General features: G+C 37.8%; 1 protein-coding gene across 8 annotated transcripts in view; it reads left to right on the forward strand.

Moving 5' to 3' along the window:
• The window catches only part of CCDC192 (coiled-coil domain containing 192), a 198,459-nt gene that overhangs the window by 170,567 nt on the left and 10,086 nt on the right, over window positions 1-17,806 (forward strand). For 2 of the 8 annotated variants that reach the window (XM_029941832.1, XM_029941835.1), the window contains 2 exons: window positions 3,252-3,404; window positions 11,434-11,515. The exons of 1 other annotated variant lie outside the window; for it this stretch is intronic. In XM_029941832.1, the coding sequence (XP_029797692.1) occupies window positions 3,252-3,404; window positions 11,434-11,515 (235 nt within the window). Of the gene's footprint in view, window positions 1-3,251; window positions 3,415-11,433; window positions 11,550-17,321; window positions 17,374-17,806 lie in introns of those variants that run through there. 5 more of the 8 variants (XM_029941840.1, XM_029941839.1, XM_029941838.1 and 2 more) reach the window with 5 other exon arrangements.

Genomic DNA, 17,806 nt, shown 5'->3' on the forward strand with positions numbered 1-17,806 from the left:
ATAAATAATTAATTTATATAGGTGCGAAATTTTTTTTCAAATATTCTCTTATAACAAAGTGTTTCATCTATCCTAAACCCTTAGATATAGGTTATAAATTTATCTCAAGTAATTTACATTGAAAACATTTTTTTCAACCATTTCAAATTTTTACTTTAAGTTGGCTTTATCTTAATTAGCTATCTCAAATAATTAAATCTTTAGCCTCAATTTTACTTCAAGAGGTTTTGAGTTTCCATTTAATATTTTACTAGTGATAAAACATGAAAAAATCGAAGTCACCAAAAATCTTTGGTATTGTGGTGACTCTTCTCTAAATAGTACAGGCAAACAAACCTATAATCATCCTTATCCTTCTTTGTTTAACCAGTTAATATGAAGTGAGAATCTAGATATTTAATGCATAGCCCACAGCATTCTGTCCTGCTAGTCACAATAGTAATGGTGTGTAAACTCTGCAGACATGGCAATCAGATTCTAATAAACAGGAAGTGTATCTGGGAGGGAATATCAGTGCTTCTGGTCTACTCAGCATTGGTGCTAAGACTATGCTCACAATTCAGGGTGGCTTAACGCCACTCTTTTGCTCTTCTGAAGTAGAGTCATGGCCATCTGATGCCTAATCTTACACACACACTGACTGTACACATTTCACTGCATGTTCATCCCCAGGACAGCAAACTTTCTGGTTCTTTTGCAAGACAGATGATTTTATAGAGGGGAATACTTAAAACATACTAATACTCTAAGCTAAATCATTTCCCCTTGTGATGTAATTTGGGTTCTTTGATTTGGCCAGGTCAGGTTTTCTCTTAGGAACTTAAACATCTAAGGATTTCTATTAACAACTAAATGAAATGAAGTTTATAAGAAGAGGTTTTCTAAATCTGATTTTTACAGAAGTATAAAGGAGTATTACTCATAAAATAACATTATCAGTCATTCTTGTCTCATCTTTCACTTTTCCAAAACAAAATAAAAACTTCAAGTACATCACAAACAAATTTTAACATCACTACTCCCTGATAAAATTTAAGTACATTAGTGCTATCATATTACTTGCTCAGGGAAAAGTTATAAAAGTGTTTTGAAATGTAAGTCCTAGTTTTAATAATTTATTTTTATTTCTCCTCAACTTTCCTTTTGCCATTAAGTGTAGACCTTGAGACTAAGACTTATTTCTCAGAATAGGCAGTCTAGTACAAAGAATTAACTTTGGCTTTCAAACTGACATTTTTAAAAAATGATTATTTGTTTTTGAGAGAGAGAGAGAGAGAGAGACAGAGCATGAGCAGGGAAGGGACAGAGAGAGAGGGAGATAGAATTCAAAGGATTCAGGCTCCAAGCTTTCAGCACAGAGCCCAATACAGGGCTGAAACTCATGAGCCACAAGATCATGACCTTAGCCGAAGTTGGTGGCTTAACCAACTGAGCCACCCAGGAGCTCCCAAACTGAGATTTTTAAAGCTCCCTAAGAATATAGTAGTTTTGAAAATCAGGCTTTGAAGACAAAGAATCATTTTCTCAGTTTCTCAAAATCCTATTTTTTCATAGGTTGGAACCTCTAACATTCAATCATTTTTTTATCATTAAGAACGGAGTATTTAATCTTTTACCAATAAGAATGGAAATCTATTATTTTTCATCCTAGATTATAGATCATATATTTAGAACACAAGCTTGGAGAACTGGCTCAAGATTGCACCCAAGAAAAGGACATTAGGTTATGTGGCATAAAGAAAATTCTTACTTTACTGTCCTGACAAGAAGAGCCAAAGACAGAAGAGAAAGAAGGATGGGTGAAGACAGACATAGGGTCAAACCCCTGGGAGAAAACAATAGGTAGTAATACAAACACCCCATGGGACTGAGGCAAATTCCCTGCTTTACTACACAGCCTGAGGAGTCTGCCCTCTGAGAGACTCCTTGCTGACTGGCCAGAAGTAGGAGCACCTCTGATTCCCCATGTCTTAGATATTAGTCAAGGAAATAAAGGCATTCTCCTATGCCCCATCTGGGGTAGGAGTGAGGGGCAAAAGAGCTGAAACTCCAAGAGAGCTAGGGTTGGGGCAAAAAGGCAGGTTTGAGACCAAGAGAAGAAACCAGGGTCCTCAATGACAAGTTCCACTACAACATTTAAAAAGCAGCTAAAACCAGCTCAACAGAGAGCAATCAGCAAAAGATACCAGAGAGCATGGGGACAACAGTGACCTCACAGCAGGACTGCACAAATATCAGGGACCTTTCTGTCAAACCTCAGCAGTACGGTGTTTACTATGGCAAAGGATGAGAGAAAATGGTGAGAAGGCCCCAGAACTGACTTAAATCCTGTAGGAAGAGAGAAGCGACTGTCTTCAACTACAAGGATGTCATAACCCTGAGTAGGCAAGTTCAGGTTAATTATTTTCTTCCAGCTTCCAAGTGACAACAGGATATCAATTAAAAACCAAGAAATCAATTAAATTTTGAGGCATACTGCATTAGACATGGATAAATACGTTCTTCAAGATGGGTTGCATTTAAGAAACATTTTTTTCTCTTTTGAAGCTGTTTACAACTTTTTGATTTTCTGCCTTCTTTGTAGTCTTCTGTGCAGTTAATATTCGATGGACCCAATCTCAACAGCTACACATCCTGTAAAGTTTAACAATTTGTCCATCATCATATAATTGCTAAATGAAAGAACTTAACATAGCACTTACATTTTCTGACATCAGAAGGTCTAAGAGTGCCTTCATATAAAGAGATGCTGTTTTGTTTTGAAGTTTTATTTTTTTTTAATGTTTTATTTATTTTTGAAGGAGAGAGAGAGAAAGCATGAGCAGGGGAGGAGCAGAGAGAGAGGGAGATATGGAATATGAAGCAGGCTCCAGGCTCTGAGCTGTCCGCACAGAGCCTGACACGGGGCTCGAACCCACAAACTGTGAGACTATGACCGGAGCAAAAGTCGGAGGCTTAACCGATTGAGCCACCCAGACGCCCCTATATAAAGTGCAAAGATTATGATACACTGAATTTTACTAAACTAATGATAAATGACTTCTTTTATTTTTATTTTTCTGGTCAAGACAGAGAAACAGAAAGGTTCAAGTCTTGATAAAATGGCTTATAAGTATTATTTCATTTCTTAGGGAAGATTAGAATCTCGAGTAACCTTTGAGATGTTTCTTATTAGCTCTTCTGTTAAAAAACATCCGTACAAGGATCAAATTTCAGTATTTTTCAAAACGTGCTCATTTTAATTTTGGCAGTTTCCTTACTTCCGCTGTGTCTGCCAAGTCAAACACCTGTGTGAAAGAGACCTGTCAAACAGATCACACAGAGGGAGTGATGCTAAGATGATGGAGATAATCAGAATGTGCTACAAAGACAAGCTGACCTTCTTGAATCTCCAGAGCCTCAAGGTGATTTCAGGTCAGCAGCATCTTCTCCCCGAAGCTAGAGGCCAGACCTTCCCTGTCTTGCTTGTCCATATGCAAAATGACATATGCCTGTATGGCTTTCAAGGTGATATACTGTAAAACTTTCCATTTATTTCTCTTTAAACTGGATCCTTATGTACTGAGTCCCTGGAAGCCTTTAGCATCCTCACGTAATAGTAAATTCAAAAGCTCGGAAGACAAGAATGGGTGCCAACATTTGATTCTGGCTTCCCAAGTAATTATAAAGAAGTCAGGTTCGAATGAACCAATGCTGTACCTTTCTCAGATTTGCTGGCTAATGTATCCACCTTTATTAGCAAGTGAGTGGGGTAGAATGATGCAATATAAAAGAAACGTTCCATTTGTGTTTCCAAATGATTGGGTATATAATAGGGAAAACTAGACAACAGTAAACTCTCAGCATTGAACTAGTAATTGTTGAGAACTGAATAAAGATACAGGAGTTTAAATACTTGTATGTAGCACCATTCCCCCTAACATTCTCATTGTTTCCCCATCTTAGTAAACATGGAGATTTCTGTCCCCATGCAGGAGCTGTAAGAAAGGTAGTATCCAGTAGTAAACAGTGGACCACTGACAGTCCAGATCACAGTGTTTCACATGACCCTATCTACAGGCTAACAGCAGTATTCTGCCAAAGTATAATCCATGGGGAATAAGCCTTTGAGGTTGTTTAAAAGTGGTAGGCTGTGAGAGAGAAGCCTATTTCCTTTCCTAGATCCTAATTTAGCTGGAAAATGAAGACAGAATATGAGTTTCCTGTAGCTTCATGCATTGTGTAATTTTATGGGAGATAAACAAACTTGCTCTGTATGACTTATAGGAGCCAGCTGAGATATTTACTTTTATGCAAAATGTGACCCTCAAGCTACATACAGCACATCATCCCACAAAGATACAAAATAGCTCTGAACAATGCCCCTTTACAACTAGTCCCATCATCCAAGAACCGAGATCGCTTTCTTAAATTTCACAAGGCATATGTTGAGCTCTATAATATTGTGAAGACATCAACCAACATTTGTGAAACATGGGGGTGGGCCATGTAAGTGTATGAGCCCTGGAGATAGGAAGCCAGGTGACACTCTATCCCCAACAAGCTTACATGCCACAGGAGGGGACACGAACGTAGATACGCAAATACTAAAGATAGTCCACTGTGTTCCGATGGCTGAAGAAAAACTGGACAATAAGCCTGCTGCTGTGATGTACACTAGGCAAGTCCTCATGATTCCAGAGGTACTGCCACTTACTTGTAATCAAAATGGACATTTCCTACACCTTCTCCCATACATTGATCACAGAAAGCTAAAAGTGCATACACATATGGTATTCCTCTCAGCACAAATTACAGGAGTCATGCTCCATGATTTACATTTGTTGATGGTTGGACATTCATATAGAGAGAGAATTTTGTCTTCCAGGTCCACAGAGAGGATGACCAAATACAGTAAAAGTGAGAAAGAGGGAGAGTATTAATACAACAATTCCCTATTTTTGCCTCATTTTAAGCACTTTACCCAGTTATTTTAAGCCTGATATACACTTATCTCCCATTCCCTACCACCTCCTACCAAAAAAAAAGTTTTTGTCAAGAAACAAGAAAACATTAAGCAAGGAAATGCTACTAGCATAAGCGGGTGTCTTCAGGCTGCCCTTCTAGTAGGTTCCCAAGTTGTGTATTTTCATTGACAGTGTCTAACAACAGGTTGTGTATTTTCATTGACAGTGTCTAACAACAGGTTGTATAGTTGTTTTCCTGTTATGGCCAACAAAAACAAGTTCCTGGGGATAGGAAAAAAAAATTTGTACTCCACACTTTTTTTTCCTTTTAAGTATGATATTTAAAGTTTATATAGAGAGACTGTAGAACTTGAAGTATTCCAGGAAGCCAAGGACTTGTGCATTTACAGAAAACACAGGAAAAAAACTGTCTCCTTGATAATGGGTGCAGCCTCTTGATCAGATCCCTTCAGGTAATAAATAAGGTATTCAATGGAGCTTTCATATCCAGTATACCTGGGATTGTTCAGGAAAAGGATTTTTCACTTTCTGGTTAGATTTTTATAAGCAACTAAAATTTCTGCTCCAGTTTCTTCTCTCCTATTTGGTTTTTGCTGAGTTCCACAATGCTTCAAGAAGACTGTCTAAGGCTTGTTCTGCAGTACCGTATAACCAGGTTTATACCTAACCATGGAAGAACCAAAACCAGTTCCAGATTACCTCTCCTATTACCTTGTTACTTAGGATGAGATAATCTTTCAAACTTAAAAGTAAATTGAATTCTACTAAATCCATGTTCTGGATGTAGCCTTGATCCAATACTCTGTCCTATCATCAAAAGTTACACTGTCCAAAAGCTCTCTCGTGCTATGTTAATACCTAGCTATGGTGTTCAGCAGCAGAAGAAATGTTCTGTTTCATGTGTGAACTTTCCAGAGACAGTATGATGCAGGAATGACATCAGTGGTTTTGGAGTCAAATAGACCTAAATTTGAATTCCAGCTGAGTAATTTTCTGCTGTGATAGGGGGGGGAATTCTATAAATGCAGTATTATGATGCCTATTTTACAGACCAAGAAAATGAAGCCCAAAGAAGTCAGTTACTCCAGGACACAGAATGAGTAAATGGCCCAGAGAAAATTCAAATGCCGACAACACTTTGCCATATTTCCTTTCAAATTGGGTCTTCACCTCCCTGGGCTTGAATCCTTCACTTGTTTGGATTAATATCTGTTATAAGCCTACATTTACCTCTTCACTGTTGGCAACTACGTAGTTCTACATCTTGAGGTCTCTCTGACCACAAAAGGAAAAGAACACATCCTAAGCACCCTGGGAAAAAATTTTTTTTCCAGTTCAGTTCCACTTAGACTGCTGCTTTCTATACATACTGTGTGTGTTTCAGATTTTGAAACCAAGCTGTAATTAAATCTGATGTGGAGATGGTCAGTTTTGGAGACTTATAAATCACATGACTTCAAATCCCCTGGAGACACAGAGGAAAAAGATATAGAAGAATTTTCTCCTAGAAATCTCTGAAGATTTCAGGAGTCAGTAACAAGAATAGGCCTTTTAGATTGAAATCTCCAGTCAACTTCCTGAGATAAAACCAGAAGAATTTCCTGAAGACTCGGTATCTTCCAACCAATGGCTCACACTAATAGGACATTTGCTGGAGGGCAAAATAGGAGTTAATATGCTTACCAAGACCCATCCTTCTCAAATCCTTCACTTACCCCAGGTTGAGGAAGGTGGAAAAGTCAATCAAAAATAGGGTTGAGGGAATATATACCTACCACCAACAATTTGAGGGGTTTTTTTTAATGAAGTATAGTTGACATAAAATGTTATATTAGTTTCAGGTATATAACATAGTCACTGGACAACATTTACATTTGTTTTGACTTGAACTTTTTGGTGTGTTTGTATGAATGGACAGAGGTTAGAGAAGGTAGGGAAGAAAATTAAACAATTGGAGGGGGTAGAATTATTATAATAAATGTTCCAAAACAAAAATAACTGCCCCTTGGAAATTATAGCAGAAAGGACAAGTAAAAAACTGATCTAGTGATAATGAATGTCATGGAGAAAATAAGTTTCACATTTTTTTGATCTGGAATGCTGATTGGTTCAGGATGTTTATAATTGGAGACATTTACAACCTTGCTTAATATATCTTGCCTTGCAGAGCCACAAATGGAAATTTCTTCTATACCGTCTATCCTGACTAGTATAGGTCTACAATCTCTTATCTGAAACTGGGAGACCAAATATGTTTCAGAAGGCAGAATTTTTCAAATTTCAAAAGTAATCCCAATAGGGACAATATTCCATCACCAAATATATTCATACAATATTTACACTGAATGGGTTATGGTTATCTAAATACTATAAATAGCTTTCCATCAGTTCAGATCAGATTTGCTGCTAAATGTATTCAGATCAGGTCAGGTCAGATTCTGCCACCAGATGAGCTATGAAAAACTTTATTTTTCCAGAGTTTTTAGGATTTTGAAAATAGAGCTATGGGATTGTGAACCTATACAAATGGAAACTTCTATTTGACTGTTCTATTAAAGGGAAACAGCTAATTTATAGGAAGATAATAATAATCAAAAAACTTCAGGATACTTAGAAATTGCAGGTACATAATAATAATACTATAGTTAATTTTCTTTAGCAATTATTATGTACCCATCACTATCCTAAGAGCTTAGCATTAATTAACCCACATAATTCTCTTAGAGTTCTATGGAGTACCATATTGATGTACTGATAGCCCCATTTACAGATAAGAGTCATTCTGCCAAGCTCACACAGCAAGTTCATTGGAAGGGCCCTAGTTTGAAGACAGATTGCTCCTTTCTGTAGACTATTGTGTTATGTTCCACAGAAAGAACACAATTCTTATTTATCATTCTACTCACATTCCTGTTAACCCTATAGGAAACTAAGGTGGATATATTACATGTAAAATTACTCTAATACTTCTCAAAATGCTTGATTTCATCAGAGTGTATATGGTGTTAGAAAATATTTGCAATTCTTTGTCTTGCAACTGAGACAATTAACAGATCATTGGCACAAACTTCTTATGAATAATAGAAGAACTGAGCATTTGTATTTTCCTTTTGAAAGTAGACTGGTTTCTAGTCACTGTTTTATCCCTAAGACCTAACTAAGGGGCACTTTTCAGGATGAATGAATGAGTCCAAATCTCCAAAATAAATAAACTCCATTCAGAAATGCCAAGTTATATTATTCCATTTGTTTATACTGGTTCTCATCAATGTTAATCCATTAGAATGTTTTAGAAATCAAACTTTTATGTTAATTTGTTTTTGTATAGAAATATCATATTGATGGAAAGGTAGTTAACAATCTTGCATTTGGTGGAATGTATTGTTTTTACTGGTCTCTACCAACTCCTGGCCATGCTTATCTGTCTGTGTGTATAGAATGTACGTATGCACACAGTTTTGTGTGACACATCCAGATAGGATCATGACTGATTCCACCAGCATCTGGAAAATGATGCTGCTTATCCAGTTTTACCACTCCAGATATTTGATTGCTAGTCAGGTGCTTCCACCCAGTTCCCATGCCTATCTCTAACAACATCTGAAAGGTTCTTTGACTCAGAACATTGTCAAGATGAAAGGTCAGGAAAGCCTAAAGCCATACTATGGGATGCACTATATACAGTTTTCTAGTTACTTTGAGAAAACCATATAGTTCTTTTTCGTAAAAGATTTTATTTCCAAGTAATGTCTACACCTAATGTGGGGCTCAAACTTACAAGCCCGAGATCAAGAGTCACATGCTCTCCTGATCAGGCAACCAGGCGCCCCCCCCAAACCATGTAGTTCTTATATTACCTCCCAATCCAATTTAAGGAATTTGTGGGTAAGCAAACAATTCCTTCTTGTTCCTGTTCATATTCTGCATCATTAGCATTGACCTGCAAGATTTCCTGTTCTTTCCTACCCCTGGCACTGGCCCAGTGTCAGCCTGGGATTGTCAGCCTATATATGGTAGAGTCACTCTCGAGTCAGAGCTGCCATGCACAAAGTAGCGAATTCTCAGTCTAGTTATCTGCAGTTGAAAAGGTTCTCCCTAGGGGCGCCTGGGTGGCTCAGTTGGTTGAGTCTCCGACTTCAGGTCAGATCTTGCATTCATGGGTTCGAGCCCCGCGTCAGGCTCTGTCCTGGCAGCTAGCTCAGAGCCTGGAGCCTGCTTCCAGTTCTGTGTCTCCCTCTCTCTCTGCCCCTCCCCCTCTCATGTTCTGTCTCTCTCTGTATCAAAAATAAATAAAACATTAAAAAACAATTAAAAAAAAAAAGAAAAGAAAAGGTTCTCCCTCAAGGCAGATAGTCTTTCTGTCGCTGAAGTTTTCTAGCAGATTCTACTTTGTTTACTGCACAAGATGATACTGGGACTTTAGAGAGTCACTATTTTGCAAAGCGTCCTCTGAAAAATTTGCCCAGTGACTGCTCAGTCCTGTAGCTTTTTCCTTTACTACGCTTCCTCACTAAGTCTCGTTTTCCTTCTCTCCTTTTTTCTGTCTGTCTCTTTCTCTGTCTCTCTGTACTTCTATCCATCCTGACTGCAGAGGCAGGATGAGCTATTACATCAGAGGGTGCAACTTTCAGGTGGGCTAAGTCTATATGAAGGATTCCCTATTGGATAGTAGCCACTTACCCTCTATTACTTCCTGTGTCAAATTATCTACTTCCTCTCTGGATATTTTTGGACCATACAGACATTTGTTTACACATGCACAGATACATATGCACCCCTAAGTCATCCTTGCAGAGAGATGATAATCTGAGGATTTGTTGTAATGACATTTATGATAACAGTTATTAATATAGAACCAATTAAAATTTTTAAAAATAATTTTAATTGAAATTCTTACTTGGCAGCATTCTTATTTTCCACAGTTGAGAGACTCATGCTTATATGCAAATAGCTAATTTTGTGGTTTATCATGCATAGGGATCATCATTTCCAGGAAGCTGAAAGCTTAAGAAGTATAGCTTCTGCTCAACTTTGGCAGCTTTGGCTATTTTTTTGTAAGAAAAGACTGACAAATAGTTTTGGGGTCATAGTGATATTAGATGAATACTAAATAAGCTCTTCACTCCTACCCATCCATCTATTAAAGAAGACAGAGTCAGAGTCACCATCAGTGCTTCCAATTTAACTCAGCAAGAATCTGGCACTTACCATGTACGCACCACTGGGCAAAACAGGTGTAGTATGGGCTGTTAAACCAAACATAAGGAGCTTAAATGGCAACATGTAAACTAACAACATATAAACAATGCAAAATCGTTTAGAATGTATGCCAAAAGTTCAAATTTCCTAATACAATCAGAGGATGCCAGAATTAAAAACAAAAAAAGTTCACTGATTATATAGATTAACATTTTTCTTTTACAAATGATGAGGTTGATGCACAGAGGGGTTGATTTGTCCAGAAGTTTAAGTACTTATTACAGTGGTGATCTCTGTGGGTGGGGGCCCCAAGCCCTCCCTTCGCATCTTTTCGGAGCTACCCTCTCTTCCTATCCTGAATTATGTAATTCACTTGCTGGCTCTTAGGCACTATTAATTTGTCCAAGGATATATTTTAGAATGTGCAAATAAATATATGTGTATTTTTTACTTTATGGCTGTCATTTTAGTAATGTTGACATTCTGGGCACTTATCATTATACACTAAAAAGTATATGCCTTAAAAATATCTCTTTTTGTTTAAAAAGTCTCTTCAAATGATAAACAAATATCAAAGGCAAATTTAAACCTAAACTAATTGAATTCTCTGTGTGTTCCTTAGCCAAGAAATAATTAATTCAATTTCTTCAATATCAAAATGTCACAATGAATAACTTCATCTTTCTCAAAACCAGCAAATTGCATCCAAAACAACCAACTTTTTATTCTGCTAGAAGCTTGATGCTGATGTGGATTTCCTATCCATTTGATTTTTATAATGTGCTTGATTTTAAGCTATCTTCCAGATAACAATTATTCAATTTATTGAAACTCTTACTAGGGAAATGGCTATAACATCAAATTCATAATAATTGACAGAGGTCTTTATTCATCATTCATTCATTTATTCATTCATTCATTCATTGTGTGTTCCACTTCTGTCAGAAAATTACTATTACATGGGGCACCTGGTTGGCTCAGTTGGTTGAGCATCTAAATTCGGCTCAGGTCATGATCTTGCGGTTTGTGAGTCTGGGTCCTGCATGGGGACTCTGTGCTGACAGCGTGGAGCCTAGAGTCTGCTTCAGATTATATGTCTCTCTAGTTTTACCAATCATAGTGATTCTATTTCCTTGCCAAGGGATTCTTTAGGAATATGCTATGACTATGGACAAAAGTATATAAGGTACATTCTGCTGAGAGGATCATAGAAAGTTTAATACTTAAAAAGGGCAGATAAGTGTTTCCTTTCTCTTCCAACTTTTAGACAACATCCTGGGAAGAATACAGCCATCTTGCAAATAGGAGGGAGAAACAAGAGAAACAACCTGGCTTCCCTGAGTCACAAAGTGAGCTAATCCTGGAATTCCCCAGATTTCACCTTTTATGCAATAATAAAGTTCCCATTGCCTAAATTGGTGATAGTCACCTGTTCTCCTATCTGAAGTGGAAATCACCCTGATTAATGTGCAGATCTTCCTTGGCTGATAATGAAATTATGTTCTGATAAGTCTATTGTAAGTAAAAACATTGTCAGTCAGAAATGCGTTTAACATAACTTACCTATAGAACACCATCGTAGGTCAGCCTAGCCAACCTTAAATGTGTTCAGAACACTTGCACTTGCCTATAACTGGGAAACATCTGTTAACACAAGGACTACTTTATGATCAAGTTTGGATTATCTGATGTAATATATTGAATACTGGGTTGAAATTAAACAGCAGAATGGCTACGTGGGTAAAGAGTGGTTACAACTGTATCAGGTATTTACCCTCATGATGACGCGGCTGGCAGGGAGCTGTAACTCACTGCTCCCTGCCCAACATCATGAGAGAGTATCATACTCCATACCACTAACCCCAGAAGAGATCAAAATTTACACTTTGAAATATGGCTTCTACTGAATGTGTATCCCTTTCACACCATCATGAAGTCAAAAAATCGTTAAGCTGAGCCATTTATAACTTGTGTACTGTCTGTAATCATAATATAATGTTAATTCCTTGAGACTAATTCCTAGTAAAAATAACCTTACTTAGTTGTTTAAACCCAAATGGAGTTTTAAAAAGTAAGATACTTGGGGCGCCTAGGTGCCTCAGTCAGTTGAGCGACCGACTTTGGCTCCGGTCACGAGCTCGTGGTTCCTGAGTACAAGCCCCTTGTCAAGCTCTGGGCTGCCAGCTCAGAACCTGAAGCCTGCTTCTGATTCTGTGTCTCCCTCTCTCTCTGCCCCTCCCCCACTTGTGGTCTGTCTTACTCTGTCTCTCAAAAATAAATAAACATTTAAAAAAACTTTTTTAGTTAAAAAAATGTAACAGATACTTTCAAAATTTTAGGTATACTTTGCCATTTGATGGTTCACTTCAAGTGGCTTGAAGAAAAGAGGTAAACAATTAATTCACATTAAATAATTGAATAATAATAAATAATAAATAATAATTAAGTGATATATCTTAAGCTAGAGACAAAAGGAGAACTCACCCTGCTAAAAATTAATGTGCTCCTAAGCTTTTGTTTATCCAGGTGGTTAGAGAACTAGAAGACACTGGGAGGGCCATCTTGGAAAGTAGCCAGAATAAATGCCCATAAGTCTTAATGGTAATCCTGCTTCCAGTTCCTAGGATTCCTATTATCTTAGCATTTTTTTAGATCAGAAATTAATAATAGATGGAAACAAAAAGAGTAAGACACTCGGCCTTTTGCTTTCTTGTTTCAAAGCCAGGAATATTCCATAAACAGCTGAGAAGTTGTGACTCCAGACCAGGAGCAGATGCCAATGGGGCAAGGCTTACATTGGGTTTGCATGGCTACCTGATGGTAGGTGTAGGTGGGTTGATGAGGACAAAAAGTGACCAACACATTTCATACCTATGCCTACCCAAGAACTGTGGTGGTATTGGCCATAATAATGAAAACAAGACATAAACATTTACTCTGCTTTCTGTGATTTGCTGAGCAAGTTCTTAGTAAAATAACACAGTAAGTGCCATGTGCTATGTAAATGTTTACTTCTCTCATCACTTCCCTTTTCTGTCTTTCCCACATTTCTTACAAGTTGAAGGGGAATGACATAGAAAGAGGAGAAAAACTGAAATCATAGTTATATAAGTTCTTTGAAACCTCTAAAAATTATACATATTATTTTTCAAATACTAATATACAATACATCTAAAATAAATCACAAAACTTCCCACTATCACAATAGAAGCATTTTGCTAAGTCTTTCAATAGTCGCCTAGACATTGTTTTTGTGTTTCCCCATAGTGCCTTCAATTTAAGCCGACCCTGAAAATAACTTCTTTGCCATCAGCCTTGATAATGTTTTGAAGGCATATAAATTACATGATGAAAGAGGTAACTAATCGGGAAAACATCCAGGAAAATTAACATTTGTACCAAATATCAGGAGGTTTCCTAAATAAAGAAAAGCTTATTTAAATTCCCTCATGGGGAATTTCTCCATCACGTTTGAATCATGTTTTGTAATTTGAAGATGAAATTACATCTTGACATTTCAAAAAAAATAAAATCAAGCCGGTAAATTGGAATGGCATTCCATGAGGAGGAGGAACTGAAAGAAAGCATATGTTCCATATGCTGTCATCAAAACAGAGCATTTCTATGTTTCCAGCTTATCTTAGCAGACACATCCCTAGGCACTCACCCTTCTCTAAGTCCATTTCTTACTGCTGTCTTGTTACTGTGAAATGTCAACCCACAGCAAGTTGCATAAAAGTACAAGAACGTTAATAAAAAAAAGAAGTTAGACTTGTATAGGAGGGGAGACGGAGAAGCAGTGCCTGTTTCTGTGCACTGTTCCTCTTAAGGGTGCCCTTGGATATTTTCCTACCCACTTCAACTCTGCTATTGTCTCTCATGCACTTAAACTTCAAGGCTTCTCTAAAACCCACGTTTCTCTTGGTCTCTTCTGAGCTAAACCTTGGAGATTCCAACAAAAAGGCCCAAATGCTCAGGCATGTCACTGTAAAGCCCATTTGTATCATCTGAAAAGTGGGTACCAACAACCATTAGTTCCTCATGGCCACCTATTATATTTCCCTAAAAGTAACTAACACCAAGAAATAATGGAGTCTGGGAAAGTTCTTCACAAAATAGTGCCCCATGGAGATTAACAACATAGTTTTTGAATGATAAGTACAAGTGGAAGGATGTTTCAGGAGTGTATTGCCTGATCTGATGGGTATGGAGACAATTAGACAAAGCTAAGAGTGATTTAGACATATAAATCAACAGGACTTAGTGGCAAGAGAGATGGAAGAGGATGAGAATAAAGGAGAAATCCAAAATAATACTCCAATTTCTGGTTTTAATGAGAAGATGTGTGATATTGACATTTTGCTCAGCTAGGGAATACTGAAAGGAAATTAATTTTGAAAGTTCCATAATGAGTTCAATGGAGGGAATCCCAGGTTCAGAGTTCAGGTCTCACCTGACTTGTAAGCTGGGTAGCATTCACCCAAATAGATTGCGACCAATGCAACAGAGAACACCTATAGAGAGAAGAAAGCTTAAGACCAGGAGTTTAAGGATCTCCATGCAGTAATTGCTCTAAAGAGGAACTCACAAGATGAGACCAAAGGAGTAGTCAGAAAGTTTGAAGGAAAACAGAGTGTTCTATTACAGAAATCAAGGGAAGAGTGTTATGGGAGGCTGTCAACAACTGCAAATGTTCAGAGGCCATTCAAGATGAACATTAAACCAAGTCCAGTAAACCAAGTCCAGTGGATTGTGTGACATCAGTATGCTCAGCAAGGCCAAGGTGAATAATGCGATGGAAAACAAAAGCTAGAGTGCACTGGGTTAACAGTTAGAAAGGTATGCAGAAAGGGAGTCAGAGTACGGACAACTACAACTCCAAGAGAGCTGACAGTAAACAGGGAGAAGAGTGGTAGAGAAATAGCTGAAAGGTCATTAAGCTCTGAAAGGATTCTATTTCCTTTTTAAGATGGTACCAAAAGAATACATTTAAATGCTAATGGCTTGGAGCCAGTAGCAAGGTTAACATTTATAAGGAAGAGAGAATAACAATGGCCTATGATTCCAGACCTCTCTGGATGTTTGGAAACCTTCAGTTGCCCTTTGTTGAAATTCAAGTCTTTGGTGACTGTACACCTAACTGAGCTTTCTGGGAATCCTATAATGGATAGATTTTTCTCATTACTCAAATGCTTGTTGGCTTTCCCTTTTGTATTTGCTTCTTATTACTGCTGTAACAAATTACCACAAGTTTAGTGGTTTAAAACAACACAAGTTTATTATTTTATAATTCTGGAGACCAGAAGTCCAAAACAGATGTCACTAGGTTAAAATCAAGGCATCAACAGACTATGTTCCTTATAGCAGCTTTAAACTAGAATCCGTTTCTTTGCTTTTTCCAGCTTCTAAAGACCAATTGCATTTCATAGCTTGTGGTTCCTTTCTCTGTCTTCAAAACCAGCAGTGTAACATCTTTAGGAATTTCTTTGTCTCTGACCTTTCACCTTCTTCCTCTAAGGAACCTTGTGATTATATAAAATATTCCTCGATAATCTAGAATAATCTTCCCATCTCAAAATCCTTGACTTATGAACATATGTAAAGTCCCTTTTGTCATATAGTATATTCACCATTTGGAGGACATTTTGGGGGACCCATTATTCTATACAGCTTTGCAGATATCTTTGTGGGGGTCGGGGGGCATTGCCTGACTACCATACCTCCCTACCTCTAAAGTACTCTGAAAAGCTTGCTGAGAATTATGGATGGAGCCCTAGGAGCTTCCTATGCTTGATGCTTTACATAATTAAAAATCTCAGTAATTAATCTCAGCAATGTCATTCTCTAATGAAGGAGCATTCACCACTTGGAGAACTATTCTGCATGTTGTAAAAATTCAACCTGGCCAGTACCAGCAGCAGTTGATTTTATCATTTATAGTATTCCCAATCAATCCTGTTTGATCCTTCAACTGGTATTTTTTAAGAAAAGAAAAAAGCTATTCTGACACTTGTTAAAACAGTAAGGAAGACTTTATTGAGGACTACTGAGATTAGTGTTGAGACTATCACAGTAGGAGGAGACAGGATACTGAAAATGGCAAGCACAAGTTGGGATTTATAGCAGAGGGGTAAGTCGGGTGTCAATAGGTAATGAGTTTAAGGGAAGGCAGGCCAAGGTGATCAGGTGTCACCTGGGCTGTGGTGGTGGATAAGGAATTTGATCAGATATGGAGGATGAGACACCAAGGGTGGGGATTTTCCATAAAGTGGTTTAGCAGAATTTTCTCTGCAACTGGGCTCTTGAAGACAAGGTTTAAGGATGAGGAATAGCAGATAAAAGGACTCAGAGGCAACCTAAATAAAGTTTGGTCAGCAAGAGAATCTTTGAAACTATAGTATTTTTTTGTAATTTATTCTCCTAAGCATAGATTTCTTATCTTTATTTTAAAAGTGTTGAGTCTAGTCCTAGCACTGAACCTAAGAGGCAGGTAAAAATCAGCAGTGCTGTCATTATCATCCCAGGGCTAATAAAAAGGAAGAAAATGACAGACACAATATAACTTAAAGAAGAGAAGAAGCCATGTGTGATGAGGTATAGCTGTCATGTCACTCAAAATTTTATACAAAAATGACTGCACCCAAGTGTCCTGCTGGGAGCACATTTAATGGCACTGTCAAGTCAACTAAATCAAAATGACTTTCCCTGTCCACAAAAATGAAGAATTCTTTATAATACCTTTCTCCATAAAAAGCCCACCAATTTTTATTGTCATTTTCAAATAATACTGCCAACACTATTATTACCATAGCATCATATAGTTTCTCAAAGACATGCAACACCAGAAACTATAACAAAGAACTACTTGAAAGTCATGCAAACAACTAAATTGGCTTTCTTCATCCTATAGAAATAGCCTCATATACCCTCTGTGCATCAGGAAGAAAATCAGGGAAGAGTTTCACTGTTACACTCTACTGCAACAATGCAGTGCAAATGATAATCATCTTTATTCTTATTCTCCCAACTGAGTCCATACTGATTCCACTGCAGATAAGCATAGAAACAGTCTTTCATCTATTGTCTCTTCTTTTTCTTCTTTTCTCATAGCCTCTGACTTATCTCCCTCCTGTAAATTTCCTTTTCTCCTACCAGGGTCCATTTTCACTTTTGGGCCTCTGGCCAGGCTGTCAGTCATTGTGCTTAATCCACTATCCTCTTCAAAGGAGGCAGAGTTACAGGAGGGAACTTCAGGTCCTGTTCATAGAAAAAGGTAAAAAAGGTTCCAAAAGAAGCTTTCCTTCCATTTATATTGACTACCTTTTGGCATAATTCATGCGCATTCTGATGCCAACAGTGTGTGTGTTGTTTCCCAATCTTGCTGAAGAACTCCTCCTTGTAGAACAATCTGGTATGCTCTGAGACCCTGAAGAGGGTGGTAGGGCATGCTGGCCTGAAAAGCAGCAGTGGACTAAGTTGTCCTACATTGCCTTACCCTGACCCAGATGAAGCAGTCTACACCCTACTGATGCAGACATAAGGGGAACAGAGTGCTGCACTATGTCCACCACACAGTATCTGGTCACGGTGTTTCCTTCACCTCCCATCATGTACCAGTCTATATTCATTTTGTGTCACCA

Source organism: Suricata suricatta, chromosome 6 (genome assembly GCF_006229205.1).
Source record: "Suricata suricatta isolate VVHF042 chromosome 6, meerkat_22Aug2017_6uvM2_HiC, whole genome shotgun sequence".
Classification (NCBI taxonomy): Eukaryota; Metazoa; Chordata; class Mammalia; order Carnivora; family Herpestidae; genus Suricata; species Suricata suricatta.